Genomic DNA, 25,759 nt, shown 5'->3' with positions numbered 1-25,759 from the left:
ATAAGAAACGCTTTAAGAGTTGAGCAGGCGGCGTTGATTCAATTCTTCTAACTCCGTGGCAGTGGCTCAGTCTTTTCCCTTGGCGGGTCATTGTGAGACCCAGCAAATACCGGAACAGGTGGTAGTGCTCAGCAGACTAATCTGGAATGGAGGGCGGTGGTTGGGGGTGGGGGGTGGCAGTGACTGGGTAGCATTCACAACTGCTGTGCACCTCTGCCTCAGAGGTGCCCGGAACCATTCCTGGAGAGACTGCCAGAAAGGAGGAAAATACCCTTTGGTCCCCTATAGCCTCCTCCCATCTGAGAGGGAAGCCTCCTCACAGCTTAATTTGCCAGGCACTTGTTTTCCTCAAGCCATTTTAAAGCTCACACTTCTGTACCTCCAGGCACCTGTAATCAGGGTTCTAGTCTTAGGGGGGCTCCCCTCTAAGCTGAGAAGGACTCCTGTGTTTTGATGCAAGGTCAGGCAAGAAGGCAGGTGATTTAGTGGAAAGCCAAGGCAGGCCCTGCCAGGGTCTGGGACCGGAGGCTGATGTTGTTTGGGATGATTGACAGGTCAGAATCTGCTTTCTTTAAACTCTTGAAACTGGTTGTTTCTGACCATTGGAGGGAGGTGTCTAACTTAGTCACCTCTGCTCATCCATGGCCAGTCCTGCCACTTTGTAGCTCAGTCGGAGGGGGGCGAATCCCAATCCCCTTCTGTCTTTTCTCCAGAGGACAGATTGCTCACCTTTAAGCTTCCCTCGCTCAAACCATCTGATCTCCATCCTAGAACAACACTTAAAGAGGTAGGAAAGCAGGGAAAGCAATTTTGTGGAGCCTAGGATATGTGTGGCAAGAGTAAAGTGCTCTTGACTCCTTCCTAAAAATGTGCCTCAAGTCAGGGACAGCCGAGACAGGAGAGAGTTGGAAAGTAGGCTTATGGCATCTTACCCTTGAGCTTGCTCAGCTCTGCTGGCACAAATAGGCCAGTACTGTCCTGTGTGTATAACAGTTTCAAGATGGTCTCTTCCCTGCCTCCCTTTCCACTTAACTCCATTTCTCCTCACCTTTAAGTTCCTAGTGCCTGAAATAGCAAGAGAAGAGGATCTGGGGGATGTAATTTACTAAATGTGGGGTGGGAGAACATTTTTGTTCTTTATGCCCAAGGCAATGGTACCTTGTAGAGGACAGGAGCACTTTTTTTTTTTTTTTCCTTTTTTCTTTTTGCTATGGAGGCTCAGATATAGGCACATGATAGCAATCACAGTAAGTACACTTAAAACAAGCCCTCTCTAAACTACCAGATTTTCTTTGCCTGGGTCTCTGTCTGGTCTGACATTCTTAGATCTGCATGTCTGAAAGGCTTTACCCTTAAGACAGTCTCTTTTTCTCTTTTGTAGCCCTAGTCATCTTCACTCAAGAGCCATTTAGGACAATCTCTTATTGCCTGACTCTGAGGGTCTCTGAAGACTTTGAGTCAGGGATTGGGGTTCCACTGGGAGCTACCAGTTGCCTACATTGATCTGCCTTTTGGGATCCATCTGGCCTGGAACATACTTAAGAAATGGTACTGGGCTTGGGGATGTAGACCTGGAAGACTTACTGCACAAAGCTTTGGGTTCAGCCCCTAGCACTGAATAAACAGGGTGTAGTGGCACATGCCTATACTCCCCATGGAGGCAGGAAGATCAAGTAATTCAAGGCCATTCTCAGTTACATAGTGTGTTGGAGGTCAGCCTGGACTAGAAACTCTGTCTCAATGAACAAACAAGATAGGGTCACATTATATTTATTACTCATGTCTTCTTTTTTCTTCTTAAGACAAAGTTTCTCTCTGTAACCTTGGCTGTCCCAGCTGACTTGTTCTGTAGACCAGGCTGGTCTCAAACTCAAAGAGATCCATTTGCCTCTGCTTCCCAAGTGCTGGGATTAAAGGCGTGTGCCACCACTGCCAGGCCTACTCACATCATTTTTTTTTTTCCTGGAGTCTTCTGAGGCAGCTTTTTTGTTTACAGAAGATTCTAGGTCTCCATGGAAGACCTCCAACTTACCAGTAGAGGATACTTTATACTCAAATTTGTCCTCCCTCATGTCAGTTCTCCTTTCCTGTTCTTCTAGGCTGGTCAGTGTGTGCAGAATCTTATTCATCCTGTATTTCATCTAGCAGTGCCTGCCACGTAGTGGGCAGTTAAGGAATGCTCCATGAAGGGAAGAGAATGTAAAGTGGTTGCGTATCTTCATTTTCTGGGTGCAATTAATTTTATCTCATTAAGGCCTTCATAGTTTGAGTCTAACCATCTAATGTTAGAGTTGAGTGAAGGGTTTCTCTTTTGCATTTGTTCATCAGTTTCGGGGGTCAGAATCACTCCATCTTTGAACAGAGTAAAACTATCAATATCAAGGAATATGTAGTAGAGTAATTCTTTTTTTTTTTTTTTTTTTTGTGAGCAGGGTTTCTCCGTATTGTCCTGGAACTCGCACTCGAACTCACAGAGATCCGCCTGCCTCTGCCTCCCCAGTGCTGGGATTAAAGGCTTGTGCCACCAATGCCTGGCTGATAGAGTAATTCTAACCCTTTGCAACCTCTTTTTCTCGCCAAGGCAAGGGGGTACAAGAAGCTACAGAAACTATGTTGATTTGAGGTACAACCATCGCGAAACTTAATTATTCCTATTAATAAAGATAACACTTGGCCTCACATTTACACGTGCGGGCCTCTCATATCCTGGCTGCTGAAAGGTGGAAGGTGTGTGCCTGGCCAGGCTCCTCCACACTGAGAAAAGCCCTGTTTTGAATCCCTGTCTGTGCTTGCTCGTGTACCTGAGGTTCGGAAGCTTATCCTTAACTCCTTTCACAAATCAGCCAGCCGCCGTGAGCATGAGTACTTTAGGCTTCATTCCTAAACCAACCTCACACAAAGCTTGAGGCGTTATTTTGTGCTTAGGGAACCCTGGAAGCTTGAAACGCAACGTCCCTCTCCAGAGGCAGTCACGTGACCCGGCGCGCTCCCGTGCCTCCCGCCGCGCGTCCCTGGACTCTGGCGCACGCGCGTTAGGCCGGCTGCGTTCCCTTCCAGGTTTCGAGGGCCCGCGTCTCCAGCCTAGCAACGCCAGTGGCGACGCGAGGCCCCGCCCCTCCGGCGCGCGCGCCTCCCGGAAGTTGCCTACCGGGGAGCTGAACGCCGGCCCCGCTAGATGTTTGCTTGTGGTGCGGAGTAGTGTCGGCCGGGAGCACCCCGGCCGGAGCGTCGGCTGGGGTTCGGGGCTGCACGTTCACGAGCGCAGCGCCGACTGTGACCTGGTGACCATGGCGGGGCCGCAGCCCTTGGCTCTGCAGCTGGAACAGTTGTTGAATCCGAGACCGCGTGAGGCGGATCCTGAGGCCGACCCGGAGGAGGGTGAGGCCTGACTGGGGCCGGCCACGTGCGGAACTGTGGGCTGGGGCGGGCCGCTGGCCCTCCGGCCTGCTCTTCTTCCCTTTGCGCAGAGGAAAATTGTGTCTCGGGAGGGTTGACCCCTGGAGGGGTGGAGAGTGACAGGACTATAAGCGTGCTTTCCAGACTTTGAGGGTGGGCCGGACACACGGCTCTGGCTGCGAGTTGCTGCTGGGAGCTACCAGCAGCTGACTGGCAGTTTAATTTAGGATGCCCTTCCTAATATGTTAGAAAAGAGAAGGAAGTCTGATGATGAATTTCAGGTTTTTGTGTGTTTAAAACAGACCCCCTCTAGAAACTTGCTTCGAAAATGAAAAAGTAGGCTTCTTTACTGCTGTTTAAGCATGTTTAGTCCCCCTTCTTACCCTCTCCCTCCCTCCCTCCCCCGAGACAGGGTTTCTCTCTGTAACAGCCCTAGCTGCCCTGGAACTAGCTCTGTAGACCAGGTTGGCCTCGAACTTACAGAGATCCGCTTGCCTCTGCCTCCCTTGTGCTGGGATTAAAGGCATACGCCACCACCGCCAGGTGCATGTTTAGGCCTTAGCCCACGTGCTGATGATAGACTGAATCTCCATAAGCCTGTTCTGAGACTAGCTGGGAGTAATTATGCTTTAGACTTAATTCAGAGAGTTGTGAGAAGGAATAATAGGAGAGATTAGGATTCGTGGTGTAGGGATATCAGGTGAGGATGGTTTGTTTAAGCCGGGGTGAGTGAAGCCAACTGGAGGGTTGGGATGGAGTGACTATAGAACTTGATGACTGGTTTTGGAGTGACTGCCATATATTAAGGAAGAATTAAGCTCCGTGGGCATGTAGCTGACATACTTGGGCCCTGGATTGCATAATCTTCGGAACTTCCAAAAAACACCATGGAAAAGGAAGGAAGAATCAGACCAGATTTATAGTATCCAAGGCATAGGAATAGTCCACTAGTAGATGCAGGGAGTTAGCTTTCTATTCAGAAACAGAAAGCAATGATAGTCACCCGAGAAGTGAGAAATAAATTCCCTGTAAGTTAGTGCAAATTTGTAGAGAGAACTTAATGCAGTGAGGGCTGGGGATGTAGCCCAGTTGGTAAGAGTACTCACCTAGCACAGAAAGGTGGGTTGTGGGGTTGAAATTGCTTAATTGGGTTCCTATTAAATTTTTTTTTTTTTTTTTAAAGCCTAAGATTCTGTTTTCTTTGGTCCCCCATAGCCACAAGAGCCAGAGTGATTGACAGGTTTGATGAAGGCGAAGTGGAAGAAGATGATCTGGCAGTGAGTAGTATTAGAAAATTGGCATCATGTTCCCTCTTGGATACAGACAAAAGGTATTCTGGCAAGACCACTTCTAGGAAAGCTTGGAAAGAAGACCACTGGGAACAGACTCTGCCAGGTTCATCTGGTGAGTAGACATACAGGAAACTCTTGCCCTAGTTTTGTAGAATTAAACTGTTGTTTCTGGATGCTTTCTGGAAGTCTGCATCTCTATTTAATTTAGTAGAGACCATTGATTTGGTACTAGGAAGGCCTTAGAGGTCACCACTTACCTTTAAAGAGTTCTAAAGCCTAGCTAGGCATGTTCCTGTTATCTCAGAACCAGGGGAGACTGAAGTAGGAGAATCAGAGTTCAAGGATGACTGCATAGTTCTGTACTAGCATGTGCTACACCTGAGACCCTGTCTCAAAAGAACAAACAAGAAAAAGAAACCTAAAATTCAAGTTACCAAGTTCAGATTAATGGCTCACCCTAAAATGAGTGAAATGAGCCAGTATAAGATACTGGCAGGGCTTTGTGTGTAATGAAAACAAAAAAGTCAGGTACTTGTGTTGCTTTTATATTTTGACCCTTTTTGTTTTTCAGGTCTAATATTGATTCTCTATGTGTTATTTATGAAACTGACTTTTGTTATTGTAAAAAAAAATAACAATGCTTCTATCTTTTCTAAGAAAGAATTAGGATGTGACCTTATAGTTTTAAGCAATAGTAAGTTTCTCAAGATGGAAGAAGTCTCGATATGGATATTGAGAGGATACCTTTTATTTTCTTTTAGGAAGATCATATTAGAATCCACTGATAATATCCCAGGAACTACCATTTAGGTTATGATATGTATGATTCAGTTGTTGATGTAGTTCTAGGAGCTTAGCAGGCTAGATAGAGACTTAAGAGGGCTAATCCATGAGCCATGATGATAAAATTTATTGAGTTCTCACCATGTGTTAGCCACTGTAGTTAGCTCTTTAAAGTTCTGAGAGCCTGGGACACAGTCTCCCCAAAATATTACTGCAAGGTCTGGAGAGTTGGTCCAGTGACTAAGAGCACTTGCTTTTTGGGGACCCAGGTTAGATTCCCAGCACCTTTATGGAGGCTCACAACCAAGACTCCAGCTCCTCTGTAGGCACCAGAAGTGCACATAATGTATGTGAAGACAGAACACTCAGGCATATATAAATCTAAAAAAAAGTAAAAGTATTACCATCATTATCATTTGACTCTTTCTAGTAGCCCAAGAATTTGATATTATTTATCCTCATTTCACAAATAGAAAAGTGAAGGGTTAATTAAGTAAAAGTGGTATGGTTGCTAAGAGCCAGAATTCACATGAAAGCAGGCTGATTCTAATGCCTACACTATATTGTAAGAAAATTTCTTTGTTTGAGTGTTAGTTAAACTTAAGGGTTGTTCTACTGTGTTTTAAATTTTGACAGCCTATCTGAGACTTTAAATTTAAGGACGTGTGTGTGTGTGTGTGTGTGTGTGTGTGTGTGTGTGTGTGTGTGTGTGTGTGTGTGGTTTTTATTTTCTTTTGAGGCAGTATCTTGAAGGGTCTGGGGTCACATGCCTTTAATCTCAATACTTGGGAGGCAGAGGCAGGTGGATCTCTGAGATCAAGGGCAGTTTAGTCTTCATAGCAAAATCCAGCCACAGGTACGTAAGACCCTGTCTCCAACAAAACAAAAACAAACAAGCAAAATTAGGACAGAGTCTTAGCATGTTACTCTGATTAGCCTGGAACTTGCTATGTAGACCATGATGGAGTTAGAGGTAAGGACCACCATATTTAGCAAGTTTAGGCATATTTCTTGAAAGAAGTACCAAAGACTTATGTTTTCACAAACACTTTATTTTACTTGGCTAATGCTAACTTGTTTACTATATCCAGTAATCATGGTTGTTACCCTTTTATGTTTTCCTACAGAAGAGGTTAGATGAACAGTACAAAAATCTCTAAATGATGATGCAAGCATAAGTAAAGCCAGGAGCTGTAAGTGGCTTATCAGCTGTAAGGTGAAGTTTAGACTCCTTCCTCCACAGGACTGGCCTTGATTTCCTGGCACCCTCTAGGTTCATGTACTTCCACTTCTCACATCCTCTTGTGTAGTCTCTACTTTCGTTCTTTTCCTTACCTTTTCTCAGTTTAATGAACTGTTTGATATGTTTCATATGTAAATTTATAATGTCTCCATAAGTCATCTCTAACATTTTCCTGGAAGGTCAGGTGGTTCCTTTTTTTCTTTTAGGGAAGATGGGGATTGGAGTGTGGGGAGGAGGCAGGAATTCATTGTGTAGTCCAGGTGGGCCTGAAACACTATGTAGACAAAACTGGTCTTGAACTTGCTTTGACTCTCCTGCTTCTTAACTTCCAAATGCCAGGATTACAGGTGTGTGCCAGTTTGGTACCTTTTCTATATACTCTTTTTCTATATACTATTTTGAAGTTGTAATATATTATTGGTATGCCTGTCTAACACTCCCATAAGACAATGAACTTCTCTCCACAGGTATCCTAGTTTCATACCTATATATGCTATAATAAAAATATTTTGGCAAAAAGCAACTTAGGGGAGAATTGGGTTTACAATTCTGGATTTTAGTTCATCATATAAGGGATATCACAGTGGCAGGAGGTAGAAGCAGCTGGTCATGCATCTTTACTTTCTTGCTCTCGGCTAGCTTTCTCTTTCTTCTGTCTTACACTGTTAGGACCCTCTACCTAGGGAATGTTGCTGTCTACAATGAACTAGGTCTTTCTACATCAATTAACAATCAAAATAATCCCCCTAGACATGTCTGCAGATCACCGTGGTCTACATAATTCTTTATGAAGACATGATGGTGCATGCCTCTTCAATACCTGTATTCAGGAAACAGAGGCAGGTGAGTCTCTTGAGTTTGAGGTCAGTCTTGTCTACCAAGAGTATATAGTAAGTCTCTGCCCTCCCCCATATCAAAAAAAAAAAAAAAAAAACAAAAAAAAAAAACCTTTCTTCTCAGGTGATCTTAGGTTATATCAAATGGGTTAAAACTAACCCAGCACAATCTACCCCTTGTCAACTTAACATGTAGACAGACACATCACTTTAAGCCATAACTTTCTGCGTGTTGTCCCTAAAGTCTCATATTAGTATTACAAAAGACAAAAGACACTTAAAAGTCCAAAGTCTCTTTAATGCTGGTCTTCTATAATAAAATAAATAATTTACATACTTAGTAGCACAGCAGATGTTAAAACCCTTTTTTTAGTCTTGATAGATGGTACATGATGGGTGCTTGTTATTTGTGTCCATGTGGAATAGCTAATGATAAAGTATTTTTCAGATGTAGCTTTGGGAAGACTGAGACAAGGTCTACTGTGTAGCCCTGGCTGGTCTAGTACTCATTATGTAAACAGAGTTGGACTTGAACTCAAGGCAGTCCTGCCTCGACCTCCTGGGTACTGAGATTTATAGTCATGAGCCACCATGGCTGGTGTGAAGTTTTTTCAAAGCACTTTTCATTCCTGTATCATACCTTTTGTGTCTGTGTCTTTACTATATTTCTTTAGGTTGGACTAATGTTTTGTTTGTCTTTGTTTCTCCTTAGCATTTTAGAGATAGTAGATATATAATAAATGTTTGTTCAGTTGAACAAAGCACAATAACATGTTTGCTTTCATAGTAGATGCCACAGTTCATTAATTGAAATGAAAGATGTGGCCTGATATTTTTCTCTAAGTAAGCTCCCGTCCCTCTTTTTTTTTTTTTTTCTTATGATTTAGACAAAGAAATATCTGATGAAGAAGGATCTAGAGCTGAGGATTCAGAGGGCCTGGGTCAGGAGGAATCTGAGGAGGAAGAGGAGGAGGAAGAAGAACTAAGTGCTGGTGAGGAAGAGGATGCTGACAGTGATTCAAAGAGCAGTCTCTCTCAGAAGAAGGGCAGAAGGGATTCTACAGAAATGCCAGGCTTCAGTTTCCAGAGTATTAGTGATTATGAGAAATTTACAGAAGGAATGGATGACCTGGGGAGCAGTGAGGAAGAGGAAGAGAGTGGCATGGAAGAAGGAAATACTGAGGAAAACTTAGAAGGTGAGAGTGAAGAGGACAGGGAAGGAGACAGAAACAGTGAAGATGATGGTGTGGTGATGACCTTCTCCAATGTCAAAGTCTCTGAGGAAGTGGAGAAAGGAAGAGCTGTGAAGAATCAGATTGGTGCGTATATGCTTTTGCTGCTTGCTTGTTTTTCAGGGTTTCTGCATTAATCTGCTTTTGGTTTTGTTGTTCTGTTTGTCCAGTGCCCTTCTAATTAGTCTGTAACATACCTCACTTTACCCAGACACCTGCACCCCAGTTCTTGTTTCGAAGCTTATGCTTAGCAGGATCTGCTCTAGGCCTTGTGGAAGATAGAAGAAGAGTGTGTCCTTTCCTTTTGTCAGAAGTTAGGGTTTCCTCTCTCATAGCCTGTATTTCCATCCAAGAGAGAGAATTTTTTTCTAGAATGAAGAATGCTTCTATGGCATGAAATTCATAGTACATGCTGCTTAGAGATTGGTATTGCTTCTTTTCCCTCATCAGTCCCCAGTTCAGAAAGAATTCCTCACTCAGAGATGGGCTTCTCTTTTACTTTTTTCTTCAGCGTTGTGGGACCAGCTCTTGGAAGGAAGGATCAAACTACAGAAAGCTCTGTTGACTACCAATCAGCTACCTCAACCAGATGTTTTTCCAGTCTTCAAGGAGAAAGGTGGCCCAGAATTTACCAGTGCTCTAAAAAACAGTAAGAATACTTATATCATTTTAGGGTATACAGAGTCGGATGTTAAAAAAAAAAATAAGATTTTTAAAACTTTTGTGATACTATAATATAGAATATTGGTTCCAATTCTTTGTTTATACTTGATCTTATTCAGAAATCTAAATAATTAGTAATTCTTTTAAAAATAGTAGTATAACCCATTATTAAATGAAGACAGCTTTGAAGTAGATCAGGTACTTGAGCTGTGTCTGTTTCATAATATCACTTGACATCCTTCCCTTGGCTTTTTGAGTTACTGCTTAAATTCATTTTTGTTGGTATTTTTGTTTTTTTCTGAGACAGGGCTTTTCTGTGTAGCTTCAGCTGTCTTGGAACTTGGTCTGTAGATCAGGCTGGCCTTGAACTCACAGAGATCTGCTTGCCTCTGCTTCCTGAGTGCTGGGATTAAGGTGTGTGCCACCACTCCTAGCTGAGTTACTTCTTAAATTCTTAGGGAAAACTATTTGAAAACCTGTAGGTATAGAACAAGAGGGAGAGAATGAGTAATTAAACTCAGCCCTTATGCTGGCGCTTAAAGGATGCATTGCTCTGTTAGGGAGGGCTTTAGAACAAGTTAAATGATGTTATTCCTATCTTTCCTTTGGGTAACAGAGTGAGGAAAGAGACTGACTGCCTACAGGGGAAGAATACATTTTTGAAGAGAACTACTGAGCTATAGACTCAAAAGAATTCTAGAGAGAAAAGGAATTTAGAGATTACTTGGTTCCTAATTCCTTCACTCTACAAACGAGAAAACCAGAGACAGTGGCTCACCCAAAGTTAGTTTGCTCATGAACAGCATATGCAAAACTCCAGCTTTTCTTTCTCTTAGACTAGTAGTCTTCCTCAAATAATATTGCCTCCTTTGTGTCCAGTGGCACCAAAATGCCAGGGCACAGGGAAACATGTGCCCTGGTTGGCGTGGCTATTCCTGACTTTTACACTGTGATGCTGTTTCATTTGTATTTTCAGACTTATATAATAAGCGCACTGCCTACAGTCTTGGTTACTTTGAAGTCTGAGGAGTATCCCTTGTGCCTAGGGATTTAGGGGCATGCTGAGCAACCAACATTGCCAGAATACCGTCCTCCAAACAACCCCCCTCCCAAAGGAAAAAACCATGAAAGCCAAAATGTAACTGTCTTAGAGTTGCTGTGAAGAGACACCATGTCCACTGTAACTGTTATAAGGAAAACATTTAATTGAGGGGGCTCCCTTACAGTTTAGAGGTTCAGTCTATTATCATCATGATGGCATTCAGGTAGCATGGCGCTGGAATAGTAGGTGATAATCCTACATTTTGCAGGCATCAGGAAGTCAACTGAGACACTGGACGGTATCTTGAGCATAGGAATCCTTAAAGGCTACCAAAACAGTGACACACTTCCTCCAACAAGGCCCTACCCACTCCAACAAAGTCACTTCTCCTAATAGTGCCACTCCTTGTGAGATTATGGGTGCCATTTACATTCAAACTACCACAGTAACCCTTTATTAGATTTGGAAGAAAAATGAGGACATCTGGTTTGGTATTGCCTCTAAATAGGATCACTTGAAAACAATTGAAGATGCATATGTGCAACTTCAAGGATTTCTTTTCTTTTTTCTTTTTAGATAGGGTCTCACTCTGTAGACCTGGATGGCCTCATAGAAATCTACCTTCTACTTCCCCAGTGCCAGGATTAAAGGCATCACCATTCCTGACATAAACATTTCTTTTGTAGGAGAATATGTGGTTAGAATGACTTCCTGTGGACAATGTTAATTTTGTAGCCTGCCATACTCATGAAAGTTTGTTTTCTGTGAAATCTGGGTAATCTTTCAGGAATCCTCCATTGTGTGTTGTGAGTTCTCAAAAGAAGAAAAGAAACCATCTGACTTTCTCTCCTGACTCCTCTTTTTTCTCCTTAAATACACGATACAGTCTTTGTTTTTAGATTTTTGGAGCACTTCTTTGCTATTTTTAGTGCCCTAGTATTCTCATTTCTTAGGATGCCTTTGGATGAGACATAAACTGCCCTAGATTAAATGTCTAAACTTTTTTTTTTTCCATTTTTCAAGATAGAGTTTCTCTGTGCAACATCTCTGGCTGTCCTAGAACTCACTCTGTAGACCAGACTGGTCTTGAACTCACAAAAATCCACCAGAGTTCTGTGATTAAAAGCATATGCCACTACTGCCTGGCTGTCTTAAACATTTTACAGATAGGTCTTTTTTATTACCCATTAGTCTTTTTTTTTTTTTTTTTTTTTTAAAGGTTTATTTATTTATTATGTATGCAGTTCTGCCTGCATGTATGCCTGCAGACCAGAAGAGGGCACCAGATCTCATTACAGATGGTTGTGAGCCACCATGTGGTTGATGGGAATTGAACTCAGGCCATCTAAAAGAGCAGTCAGTGCTCTTAACCTTTGAGCCATCTCTCCAGCCCTACTCATTAGTCTTCTTACCTGAATCTTTATAAATACTCACTTTAAAATACAGACATTTTTCTGGGTTGATATCTTTCTTAGTTTGAGTTTCTATTGCTGTGAAGAAACACCATGACAACGGCATCTTTTATAAAGGAAAACATTTAATTGAGGTTGTGGGTTACAGTTTCAGAGGTTTAGTTTGTTATCATCATGACAGAGAGCATAGTGGCATGCAGTCAGATTTGCTGGAGGAATAGCTGAGAGATCTACATTTTACAGTCAATAGGAAGTAGACTAAAAGTCATACTGGGGGAAGCTTGAGCAAGAGACCTCCAAGCCCGCTCCCACAGTGACTCTTTTCCTCCAACAAGGCCACATCTGTTAATAGTGCCACTCCCTTTGAGGGCCATTTTCTTTCAAACCACCACAGCATCACATTCTTAATTTTTTTAGTCACTTGAATGTTACTTTAATTCTGCTTTATAACAGTTCTGATCTTTCTAATCTTTTGTTCTTAACCAATTGCCTCCTCCTGGTGAACTTCAGTCATCCTGACAGAAGTCTGTTAGTCTGACATTGTGTAGGCTGTGGTAGGAGGGAGAAGGATTTTTTATTTGGTATTACATACTGAGAGGATAGGGATCTAATAACCAGAATTTCTACACATCTAAAGGTAGCCAGTTTTTGTTTCCATTCTCTTATGGCAGTATGATTTAATATGTTATATACACTCCATCTGACTAGTTTTCATAACAATTTCTCTGAATAATATATATATATATATCTGGCATGAAACAGGCAGAATTGATAATTGATTATTCCAGATCAAACAGTAGAATTTACTCTCTATTATTGAGTCTTACTCATTTTGGTTTTTTTTTTTTTTTTTTTTTTTTTTTTAATTTTTATTCATCTTTTTAACTGAGACCAACTCTCATTGAATAACCCTGGCTGGTCTGGGTTACTATGTAGATCAGGCTGGTTTCAAACTTAGACCCACCCTTCCCTCCTGAGTGTTGGGATTAAAGGCATGAGCTATCATACCTGGTTTGCTTAGTCTTATAGAGCAGGTAAAGTTAGATTGCCTATGTTTGTTTAATTTTAGACAGGCCTCATGTGCCCTAGTGGTTTTGGACTAGCTGTGTAGTGGAAAATAACCTTCGACTCCTAAGTTTTCTGCTTCCAACTCGATTGCTAGGATTAATCTTATTTTTTTTGGAGACAGTGTCTCATATACCCAGGGTGTCTTCCAACTCTCTTTGTAGTTAAGGATAGCCTTGAACTTCTAATCCTCTTGTCTTCATCTGCCTAGTACTAGGGGTACAGGCATATGTGCTACCATGTCTAGAGTACAAGTACCCTAATACCTTGCCTGGGTTAACACACCATCTCAACACTCGACTAGCTCTGTGATTTTGGGCAAGTGACTTTATAGTAATACGGGACTAATATGGTCGTGAGAATTAAAGGATGTAATCAATGTAAAGCACAATTGTACAGTGTGTGGCATACATCGAATCATAACAATTAGGTACCAGGGTTATCTTTTTTCTGTTGAAAGACATTGGGCAATGTTCAGCTCTGTGGATAGTTCTCGTTGGTATAACTATCATCCCCATTGTCTTCAGTGTTTTTTATAATCTTATTAGTATTCAGAATCCCTATGTATTTGAAGCTACCTATTGTCTAGTGTTATATTCTGCTGTAATACTTATAAACCTTGGCCTCTTGGACTGCTATGGAAAGGTAGGTTTCTAGTAATTTCCTTACTGCCTTGCAGAAGCATTCAATCAAGTATTTTTAAAACTATTTTAAGTTATTTTTTGTGTGTTCTTGTGTGTATATGTATGTATATATTATGTGTGTGTGTGTGTGAGAGAGAGAATGAAAATATGGCAAGATCGAGCTAGCAATCACATGTGCATACATTCCACAGCCCATATGTGGAAGCAGAGAACTTTGTGGAGTAACTTGTCTCTTGCATTTATGTGGTTTCAGATCATCAAACTTTGAATACAAATACTTTTACCTGCTGAGCCATCTCACTGGTCAAAAATACCTTGAAATATTTTTCTTGAGCTTTGGTGACACTAAATACACTGCTTAGGTCTCCTACCTTTCTGGTCTCTTCACAAGCTTTCTAAATGTGTGTGTGTGTGTGTGTGTGTGTGTGTGTGTGAGAGAGAGATTCTTAATTTTTAAAATTATGTGTGTACGTTTGTGCATATGAATGCAGGTACTTCTAGAGGCCAGAAGAGGGCATTAGATCCCCTGGCTGGAGTTACAGGCAATTGTGAACTTCCTTACTTGAGTGCTGGGAACTGACAGTTCTGCAAGAGTGGTAAGCACTCTTTACCTTTGAGACATCTCTCCAGCCTGTCAAGCTCCTCTCTCTACCAATGTAAACTGCAGTGAATATAGGATTCTGTCCTTAGGTTGTGGGCTGTGTATGCTCAGTATGTTTTCTCCTTGTTCCTTTGTTTACTCTTCAGAGTTTTTCTGATAATTTTTAAAGCAGTGGAGCTGTAGCTTTATCCTAGCACTGTAGACTCCTGAGAACAAGTCATTGTACATTCTTCACTTAAATCTACTTTTCTTGACTTTCCTTGTACTTGCATTTAGTCTCCAGGCATCTTGCTATTACATGTTGGCAATAATATCTCTTGAACTATGAAGTGACTTCCTATTGTCTGTGTAGATTAAGATTAAGCCATAGAGTAACCTTAACAAAATTAAGGGATATTCTTTACATAAAGCTACTTCTCCAAAAATGTTAGCTTTCCCTCTCTGACTTTTATTTAACAAGTTTAACATCAGGGATTAGGCCTTTTATGTTGGTGACAATGATGTGTAAGGAAGAAGGCAGATTATATAAGAACATGCCAGATGAATTATACAAACTACATTATGTACATAACCTATATTATAGTAGGAATGTGAGCACATTGAGCCTCCACTTAATATCACTAGCTTAAGTAGTTAACTCATGCCTGCCTGCCTGCCTGCCTACCTACCTACCTGACTACCTACCTACCTATTTTTATGTTTTTTATTTTTGAGACATGGTTTCTCTGTGTAACCTTCACTATCCTGGAACTTGCTCTGTTAGAATAGGCTGAGCACAGAGATTTGCCTGCCTCTGCCTCCTGAGTGCTGAGATTAAAGTTGTATGCCACTACTGCCTGACTGGTACTCATGCCAAATTTACTGACAACTTCTTTATTCTGGACCATTGTGAAATAAATAATGTATGTCCTCTCTCTCTCTCTCTCTCTCTCTCTCTCTTTTTTCAGTAAATCTTTGTGTGCATGGCTAAAAGATAAGGATTTTAAAGACATTTATTTATTTTTATGTGTGAGTGTTTTTCTGCATATATTTATGTGAATCACATGCATGCTCGTTGCATCTGGAGGCAGGAAGAAGGCATTGGCTCTATTGGAAATGGAATTATATTAGATTGTGAGCCACTATGTGGGTGTCAGGAGTGAAACCTAGTCCCCTGCAAGAGTAACATGGGCACTTAACTACTGAACTCCAGCCTTAAAAATCTTATTACTAGCTGGGTGTGGCCCCACCTTTAATCTCAGTGGATCTTCAAGTTCTAGGTCAACCTGGTCTACATAGCCAAGTTCCTGGATAGTCAGGCCTACATAGTGAGACACTCTCAAAAAACTAATATTGTAACTGTTATTCCACATAAAAATATTAAGTATATTAGCAGTGCTAGGAAATGAACCCTGGGCCTTGTGCATGCTAACAAGTGTTCTGTCACTGAGCTGTACCTTAGCTGGGCAGTGAATTTTTAACAAGAATGCCTGACTGGGAAGATGGGAGAATTGAGAGCATGTCTGTGTCAGGTACTCTGTTATCTTCCCAAAGTTTGCTATACAGCTTTAAATGAAGTGATTATAGGAAAGCTAAACTTTAACCATAGTAAGTTGACCTTTTAGTTAAATGCATGTTATTAATGTGTTTAATGAGATGCATTACAAACTGCAGTGAGCACCATGTTTCATTACAGGTCTAAAATGCAATATCATTAAAGACCTTTAATAGAAACAATGGTTGACATTTTGATATTTCCCATAAGCAAAACACCAGGAATACGTATAATATAATATAAATGTTGAGGAACTGTTAGAATTTTTTACTTGCCTAGTTTAAAATCAAATTCTATTATTAGTAAAGTATGTTTTATAGTCACACCTCCCGCATTGTTCTGTGGTTTTTTTTCTCAAGACCCTTAATAATTTTGACTTGAATAGATTTTTATTTGTTGTTTTATTTTGCTTTTTGAAGCAGGGTCTCACTATGTAGCCCAGTTCAGCAACTGACTATGTAGACCAGTTTGGCCTTAAAGTAAAAAAGATATGCCTGCCTCTGCCTTCTGACTTCTGGGATTAAAGTCATGCACCATCATATTCTGCTGAATAGACTAACGGGTCTTGAAATTTTATTTGTTTGTTTGTTTGTTTTGGGGACAGTTTCTCTATGTCCTGGAACCCACAGAGATTCACCTGCCTCTGCTTCCAGATTAAAGGCCATATGCCACCACCTCCTGGCTGAAGTTTTATTTTAATACATATATTTATTTTATGTCTATGAGTATGTAGGTTCACCCTGGGCGTGTAGTGCCCACAGAGGTCAGAAAAGGACATTAGATCCCTTGGAACTGGAGTTACAGATGGCAGTGAGCCACCATATGGGTGCTAGGAACTGAACTCTGGTCCTCTGTAAGAGCAACAGGTGTTCTTATTGGATGAACCATGGCTCCAGCCACATAGACTAACATATGTTATATTAATTTGACCATAGCACTTAAAGAATGGTATTTTCATGGGGCTGGGTGGATGGCTTAGCAGGTGGAGGTATTTGCCCCCTGGCCTACCAACCTGAGTTTAGTCCCTGGAGCCCATGGGTGGAGGGAAAGAACTGTTTCTGCCTCCCATGTTCTGTGATCACAGCTTTCTGCCACCAAAGGCCAATTGACTCCCCTATTTATATCCCCTCACTCCCTCCCCCTCCCTCCCCCCTTTCCTCCATCCCACCCGTGTGTGTGTGTGTGTGTGTGTGTGTGTGTGTGTGTGTGTGTGTGTGTGTGTTCTTGTGAAGGAGTGAATATGTAACCAAGGATGTCTTTCTTAATTGCTTGTTCACTTTGTTTTTGAGACAGTGTCTCTCACTGAATCTGGAACTTCCTGTTTCATTCTGAGTAGATTAACTAGTAAGCCTACAGAATTCACCTGTCTCTACCCCATAGCACTAGGGTGTGTGTGTGTGTGTTTGTATGTGCATTGCTGTTCCTGGTCTTTACATAGGTGTTAGGGATCCAAACTCAAGTCCTCTCGATTGTACTACAGTGCTTTAGTCACTGAATAAAGTTTTTCATTAGACCTGGCTGGGCTATATAGATCAGGCTGGTCTTGAATTTGTGGTGATTCTCTAGCTTCATCTAGAGTATTAGGATAACCAATACTCTGGTTATCTGGGCATACCACTATGCCCAGATTTGTCCAGTCAGTTATTAAAGTGTATAAAGATTCCAGGGGACAATACCAAGGATGAGGTACTAGGACATTTATAATAGCAGATATTTTCTTTGTTATTCCCATCTGGTACTGGGCTTCAAACCCATCACATTGTGTGTGTATGGCAAGTCCTCTACCACTGACTACATTTCCAAGTCTCCTCCTCTTTCAAAGATTTATTTTATACATGTGGGTGTTTTGTCTTCATGTCTGTCTGCCTGTCTGTACATAGAAGAGGACATCTTATCCCATGGGATTACACTGAGCCACCATATGGTTGCTGGGAATTGAACTCAGGACCTCAACAGCCAGTGCTCTCTCTGAGCCATCTTTCTAGGTTGGTCTCTCTCTCTCTTCCCTCTTCTCTCCCTTCTCCCCTCTCTCCTCTCCTCTCTCTTTTTTAAAGACAGGGTTTCTCTTTGTAGACCTGGCTGTCCTGAAACTTGTCCTGTAGATCAGGCTGTTCTAAAATTTAGAGATGCCTCTGCCTCCTGAGTGCTGGGATTAAAGGTGTGTGCCATCACCACCCAGCTCTAGTTCTTCTTATAAGTAGATGGGCAGGTAATGCTTCATTAAACACTTTTGCTATGGGAGAATAGAATGCTCCAGATATTTTATAGCACCTGTCTTCTCTGTATCCTTTAGATTAAGTGACAGGAGTCAGATTCTTCTTCAGTTTCTTGTGTCTTTCTCACTTTAAGATCAAGCTTCATTCTAGTGATAGAACTGTTGGCTGGGAAAGTGGTGCTGGCACTTCTGGATATTTTGTGTGGACATTTTCTTTTCTTAGAGTTTCTCTGTGTAGCCTTGGCTGTCCTGGACCTGGCTCTGTAGATCAGGCTAGCCTGGAGATCTACCTGCCTCTGCCTCCCGAGTAGTAGGATTAAAGGCTAGTGCCACCATGCCCAGTCTGCCTGAACGTTTTCAAAGTGACTAGAAAATTGGGACTGTAACTGTTTGTAGATGGGAGCTGGAGCTGTGATCTCTTACAGTCTTCCTGTCTAGCTATATTATAAATTGATTTATAGGGTTTGCATTTGCCGTAACATGGGCAGAAGAGTTGCCAAAGACCATGGAGCTCTGTCATTGGTCAGTGAGTGGGCAAGCTGTCCTTAACTGCTACAGGACCTGCTATAGGACCTACTGTTGTGAAGTTGACAGCCTGCTTCTGGACTGCTTCCTGGGCTGAAGTGGTGGCAGGCCCCAGAGGTAACTACTGACTGCATAGCTATGGGTTGTTGTTCCTCCATACTGGAGCCACTGTCCATCTAATTTTCCCTAAAAAAAAATTATTATTATTATTATTTATGTCAGGGGCTGAAGAGACGGCTGAGATATAAGAGTACTTGTTGCTTCTGAAAAGGACCTGGATTCAGTCCCTAGCACCTACATGTGGCTCATAAACCATCTGTAACTCTAATGCCAGAGGAGCTGATGCCTTTTTCCAGTCCTATAGATTACTACTTGTTTCAAATAAGTGTAATATGAAAAAGAGTGTAAAATTACCCCATTAACACTTGTATTTTCACCAGGCATGATGGTGTATAATTTCAATCCTAGCATTTGGCAGGCAGACAGGTGGATCTTTGGGTTGGTAAGCTACATGCTTAGCGTGCTAAAGGCCTGGGTTCAGTCCTCATTACCACAAAACAACAAAAAAGTCACAAGTAGCTAGAGATGCCTTTTGGTTTGCACAAGGCTTTCTCTCAGGGAATGTAATTGCTGGGACAAAGGAATTGTACTTTATGTTTTTGGTTTATATTGCCATGCTGTTCCTTAGAGGAATTATAACAATTTAAATTCTTGTCTGTAACATTCCTTTTCCTTCACTCTTGCCACCACAGGGCATTATTGATCTTTAATTTCTCCTCAACTGTAGGTGGGAAATGAAGGCAATCATTTTTTAATAACTCTCCATTTGACATTTACATAATACCTGTTGACTTGGTTTTGCAATGTAAGCCCTGTTTGGTTAGCTCTTGGAGAAGGGTTTCTATGTAGGAATATTGGTCCCCATGAATGCCTACTTTGCCCAAGCTGGTTTACTAGGCATTTATGTTATATAGACAGTAAGGTAGGTCGCAGTGCAAGAACTTTCCAATATAATAATGTGGTAGAGCCAGGAGGGGGAGTGCTAGACTGGTTCTGTCTGTCTCTCTCCCACCCTTCTCTCTCTCTCTCTCTCTCTCTCTCTGTGTATGTATGTCTTGGGATCCGACCTTCGGGACTGGCCCGTGTTAGGCTAGTGCTCCATCTCTGGCTACAGCCCCTGCCCCCAGTGTGGTGGTGTTGGTTTGTTATTCATTGATTCCACCTACCTTGAAAAGATGAGCTTCAATTTGACCACACAAAGGAGCAATGAAAACTAAGGGCAGCTTAAAAAGTACAGAAACCAAGCTTGTCAGATAATTCATTTTCATGGCAGAAGGAAGTTTTCTTTTGGAAAGAAGGTTACCGTGTGGCCCTGGCTAGCCTGGGTTTGCTATGTAGATTAGGCTGACTTCTACCTTACAGAGATCCACCTATCTCTGACTCTGAGTGATTAAAGCCTTGTGAGAAACAGGGTTTCACTATGTAGCCCAAGCTGGCTACATAGTGACGTTTAGGGTGGCCTTGAATTTTGTAATCCTTCTGCCTTAGTCTTGACTGCAGGGAGTATGTGTATGGGCTACCCAGCTTGGTAATATTTTTACCCCCAAGGGTGGGGTGAGAGGTCAGTGGTAAAGTGCTTGTGTAGTAGTGTATTCAAGGTCATGAGTTCAATCTCCAGCATTATTAAATAAAAATAGAAATAGTGAGATGTGGTAGGAAGCAGCCCTAATGTGTAGCTAGTGTTTCACAGTGGATTCACTATTCCATAGTATTAATAGTGAAATATAGACTACTGTATGTTGGAGCCTCGTGATTTGTATATTTAACTATATATGTATATTTAGCTAGCTTGATTGACTGTATATACCTGGAGTTCTGTGTGTGGAGGGGAGATAAAGACAGGAGACAGAATCTAGTAAGCTTCTCATAAACTGGATTTAATGTATAAGTCACAGCATGACATCCCTGAATATTCTGGGGGTGAAAAAAACCAGACTGTGTTGTACTTTCTGAGGGGCAGCACTCAGGTGTACTCAGTGGTGTTGGAATTTCTGAGTCATTTTATCAGAGCTTTACTCTTCCAAAACAATAGGACAAAAATCTGTACTGTTACGTTGCCACACTTCTGATAATGATACAACAGCAATAGGAAACAGATGCTGGCCAATACTTTCATGCTGAGATAGTAATTTTCAACCTAGAAATGTGTCCATAATCAATAAAAAATACGTCATTGTGGGTTACAGAGATGGTTCAGGAGTTAAGGGCATTTGCTGCTCTTACTGAGGTTGAATTCTCAGCACCTACACATGGCTGCTTACAATCCCTATAACTCCAATACCATCATCTTCTGACCTTGAAGATACTAGGCACTCACATACAGACACTTATCACATTTACACATAAAATTAGCAAATCTTTTAAAAAGTGTCTGGAGAAGCCAGGTGTTAGTGCTGCATGCCTTTAATCCCAGCACTTGGGGTGCAGAGGCAGGCAGATCTCTGTGAGTTAAAAGCCAGCCTGGTCTACTGAATGAGTTCCAGGACAGGCTTCAAAGCTACAAAAGTGGAGAAAAAGCTGGTAAAAGCACTGGTTGTTCTTCCCAAAGACCTGAATTATATTACAGCATTCACATAATGGGTTAATGGGTTACATCCAGAGAATCCAGTGCCCTCTTCTGACCTCTACAGGTACTGGGTGTTCATGTAGTACAAATACGTAGACACAGGCAAAACATCCATACACATAAATCTAAAAATAAAAAATAGTGAATTTAAAGAAAATAAAAGGGCTAGAGAGGTGACTCAGTGGGTAAAGTGCTTGTTGCTTCCCCTCCATCTGTCTCAGCTGTCAAGTCTTATAGGTGTCCTTTAACAGTTCCCTGCATTCACTGACTTCTGTCTATTTTCTGGACGATTGCTGAATTAGAAAGTTATGCACAGGGTCTTGTGCATTCTAGGCAGGGATTCTGCCACTGGCTGTGTCTCCAGCCCCTCTGGTTCTTTTTTTATTTTGCCTTTTAATTATATTTTGAATCTCTGAAAGGCCATTTGTTTTCTGAATGCTCTTTCCCTATATAATTAATTTACTTAGAGTGTATTATGAACATTTAAAGCTGTCCTGCTTTGTTTTATAGTCATTTTAGTTCCTAGAATTTGTTCTTATTTCCATCAGGTTTTCATACTTGTTCAGGATTTTTTTCCTTTAAGTTTTTATCCAAATCATATATGAATATAAATGAGAGTAGTTATTCTACAGAATTTGTCATGGAAACCATTCATCTGCTGCGTGTACTGTTTGCAATAAATCACTGTCCTGTAACATCAGTATATAGATTTCCTTCTCTAGTTACCATGTTTATACTTGATTTCTTCAGTTTTAAGCATTGTCTGTTGACTCTCAGATGTCAAAGTGAAGACTTAGCTCTTGCTCCCATTGCACTCATACTTACTTTCTGCCCATGCTGTTTATTTGCCCCTTCTGGTTATTGTAATTGGCTAGATCAATATTCACTGATCATATTATCATACTTGTGTAAGAACTGTTCACAGCTGATGTTCTTTAGGTTTTTTGTTTTATTTTTCAAGACAGGGTTTCTCTGTGTATCTTTGTAGATGAATCTGGCCTCAAACTCACAGAGATTGGCCTGCCTCTGCCTCCCAAGTGTTGGGATTAAAGACATGTAGCATCACTGCCTGGTTTCACAGCTAATGTTTTAAAAATAAATATGTATGTGAAATATTCATACTCTTTCCCACACATTGTGCTATTTTCTAGATTTAGTGTTCTATCCACCCATCCATATAGTCAGAGTTCCTGTTGGTTCACCCACCTACCTGCCCGCCTGCCCATCCATCCATTCATCCACCCACCCACTCACCCGCCTACCTGCCCATCCATCCATCCTTTCATCATCTTTGGTTTTACTCTGCAGTCCAGGCTGGCCTGAAACTCACCTTGTAGGTCGTACTGACCTCAATAGTGACAGTTCTTCAGCTTCCAAGCACTGTGATTACAAGAATTAACCACATTTGGTTTAGTTTTCCATGTTGTGATTAAGTCCCCAACTTTTTTCTAGATTTTGTTCTGATTTCCTTCAAGGTTTCAACTGAAAGTCAGGCCTGGTGGTGCACACCTGTGGTCCCAGCATCTCACGGCACTAAGGCAGGAGAATTATTTGAACCTAGGATGAGTCAAGGCCAGACCATCACAACTCATCTCAAAAAAAAAGATTTAAAAAATTTTTTTAAATAAATTTATTATTTTATGGGCATGGATGTTTTGCCTGCATGTATGTCTATGCACAAGTATGTGTGCCTGGTGCCCAAAGGAGGCCAGAAGAGGGCATCAGAGCCCCTGGAACTGGATTTAAAAATGGTGGTGAGCAGCCATGTGGGGTCCTGGGAGTGAATCCCAGTCCTGGAAGTGAATCCCAGTCCTGGAAGAGCAACCAGTGCCCTTAAATATGAGCCATCCTATCCCGCCCCTGATTTTTTTCTTTTCTTCTTTGTTTTTTAAAATGTGATTTAAGACTCAACCATCTATAATAGCTCCAGTCCCAGAGAATCCAACATTTTCTGGCCTCTTAGGGTACCAGGCACTTGTGGTATATAGACATGTATGTAGGCAAAATACACATAAAATTAATACACATAAAAATAATAAAATTTAAGGGAAAAATTAACATGAAATATTTTGCTAGTTTGTCCTTTCAGAGAAGTCTTTCCTAGAGCCTTTGACTTGTAATCTGCACCTTTCTAAGGCCTAGCTGTCATGCTGATGTCTGTTATAACTGTTACCCAGATATCACTGTAGCTGCCTGCTTGCTTCTGTGGCTTCCCGAAGCAAATTGTTTTATGCTTGATGAGAAAAGGAACAGAGGATACAGGATTAAGGTTTTAGGGTTTTTTGTTTGGTTGTTCTTTGTTTTTCGGATTGTTTTAGATTTTGGTTTTCTGCAAATATCGTAAGTCTATCAAGTCAATCACAGTTGATTGACAGGGTTTAGGGGTTCATTTGTCCTCCAGATTCCAGTTAGTATTGACAAGGAAGAAACCATTTTGAGTCCTGATACTATTGTGCCCCTTTGCTCCCCAGAAACTGGAGTCTCGACAGAGTTCTGAAATGTCATTACGTGATGTAGTAGATATGTTTTATCTATTATACAGGGTTAGTTAGAGGACTTTATGTCTAGAAACTGAGTTTTTGATTCTAGAGAATCATCTTGAAATTATTTTGTTTTCCTTCTGCCTTCAGTTTTCTGCTCCTTCTGGGAGACCTTTCATTTGGTATTAGACTGCCCTATAGTTTTCTTCTTTCATCTCAGCTTTTTTACTCCCTCCTGTTTGCTAAGACATTTTTATACCTATTTATGAGTGTTTTTTTTTTTAAATTATGACTTTGATTGTATTTTTGTCTTATTTCTTGGAAGATGTGCATGGTTCATATTTTCTGAAGTGTATTCCTACTCTCGAAGTTACTTTCCTCTTTTGCTTTAATTCCAGCATTAAATGTTAATATCCCTTTTTTTTTTTTTTAAGGTTTTTAGTAACCCTTTATGCTTAAATTTTAACTGTAAGGTGCCAAAAAGTTGATTAAAAAGCCTTGCATTTTGGATGTAGCTTGTTCTGTGGTTTCTGTCATTGTTGTTGAGTGTGTGTGTATGTGTGGCTTTTTGAGACAGGGTTTTTCTGTATAGCCCTGGCTGTCCTGGAATTTGTTCTGTAGACCTGTCTGGCCTTGAACTCAGAGATCCTCCTCCCTCTGTCTCCTGAGGGCTGGGATTAAGGGTGTGTGCTACTGCCTACCACCTGGCTCTGTGGTTCCTATTATAAAGTGGTTTGTGCTATTTAGAAGATCCCTCATTAGTATTTGGTGGATCTTAGCCATTATGAACTTACCCTCTAAAGGAGTTCTAGTCTCCTGTTTGGATACTAGCAGTCTAGGAGGTGAGTGGTTCTGGGTTTTCAGCATTCATAGTCTTTTCCCCTTCTTTCTCCTTCCCCTACCAACCACGTGTTTTTGTTTTTTTTTTTTTTAATTATTTTACATATCGATCCTAGTTCCCTTCCCCCCCCCCCATTACCTCCCCACCACTACCACTCCACATGTAGGGTGATGCTTTCCAGGAGGGGTCATGTAAATCTATCAAGTCATTTGGAGTAGGGACTAGGGCCTCCCTCTTGCCTCTAGGTTAAGGGAGTATCCCTCTGTGGGGAATGTTTTGAAACTGGTTCTTACATAGCCAGGTTCTGCAAAGCTGAGGATGACTTTGAACTCTTGATTTCCCTGCTTCCTTCCTAAGTGTTGGGATTATAGGCATGTGCCCCTAAGTTCTGCTCAATATTTCCTCCCCTTTTTTGTGGTGGAACTCAGCCTTATAAATGCTATTTAAGCAATTTTTTGGACTATATTCTAGCTCGTCATGCTTTTGTTAATGCTTTCACTTAGCGTAATTCTTTTGAGATTGATCCATACTTTTTCCTTTAAAATTTTATTTATTCATTATTATGTATATATGTGTATGATATGTATATAGGGTTACTGTGGGGCTGCATTTGTCACAGAGTATCTATAGAGGTCAACTCTAGGGGGTCATTTCTCTCCTTCCTTTTTATGAGGGATTGAACTCAAGTCTTGTCCTTCCTTTATGGGTTACTTTAAAAAATTAATTAGAATATAAGAGTTCAGAAGTGACTTTTTACAAAGATACAAGTCTTTACAGTGGCAAAAGAATAATCTTCAGGGGCTGGAGAGATGGTTAAGTAGTTAAAAGCATTAGTTGCTCTTCCAGAGGACCCGTGTTTGAATCCCAGTACCCACATGGTAGCTCATTACCATCTGTAACTCCAGGGGATCTGATGCCCTCTTCTGGCCTTTGAGGGCACCAGGCAATTACTTGAATATACCTACATGTAGGCAAAACATTCACATAAAATAAAAATAAGTAAATTCATAAAAACAAGTGAATAGTCTTACACAATAAGTGAACGTCAACCAATGTCTCTTGCTTTATATTAAATCAATGCAAACTAGTTTATATTAACTTACAGTAAAACATAAAACCATAATGTGTTTTCCAGACCTTTATGACCTTGAGTTAGGCAGAGATTTCTTAGACACCATATCTAAAGTTCAGTCCATGGGGCTGGAGAGATGGTTCAGTGGTTAAGAGCACCGACTGCTCTTGCAGAGGACTTAGGTTCAGTTCCCAGCAGCCACATATAGACATACCCCTTTGTAACTAGTCCCAAGAGGTCTGGTGACCCTTTCTGAC

At 41.2% G+C, this 25,759-nt stretch overlaps 1 protein-coding gene across 1 annotated transcript in view; it reads left to right on the top strand.

The window, feature by feature from the left end:
- The first annotated feature begins 3,212 nt into the window (after positions 1-3,212).
- Positions 3,213-25,759, top strand: part of Aatf (apoptosis antagonizing transcription factor) — a 94,011-nt gene continuing 71,464 nt past the window's right edge. The window contains exons 1-4 of the mRNA XM_051183357.1: positions 3,213-3,378; positions 4,612-4,800; positions 8,438-8,869; positions 9,294-9,431. Of these exons, the coding sequence (XP_051039314.1) occupies positions 3,288-3,378; positions 4,612-4,800; positions 8,438-8,869; positions 9,294-9,431 (850 nt within the window). The 5' untranslated portion in view covers positions 3,213-3,287. The remainder of the gene's footprint in view (positions 3,379-4,611; positions 4,801-8,437; positions 8,870-9,293; positions 9,432-25,759) is intronic.

The sequence above is a fragment of the Phodopus roborovskii genome, unplaced genomic scaffold (assembly GCF_943737965.1).
Source record: "Phodopus roborovskii unplaced genomic scaffold, PHOROB, whole genome shotgun sequence".
NCBI classification, from domain to species: Eukaryota; Metazoa; Chordata; class Mammalia; order Rodentia; family Cricetidae; genus Phodopus; species Phodopus roborovskii.
This window is presented reverse-complemented; position numbering and strand designations above follow the sequence as displayed.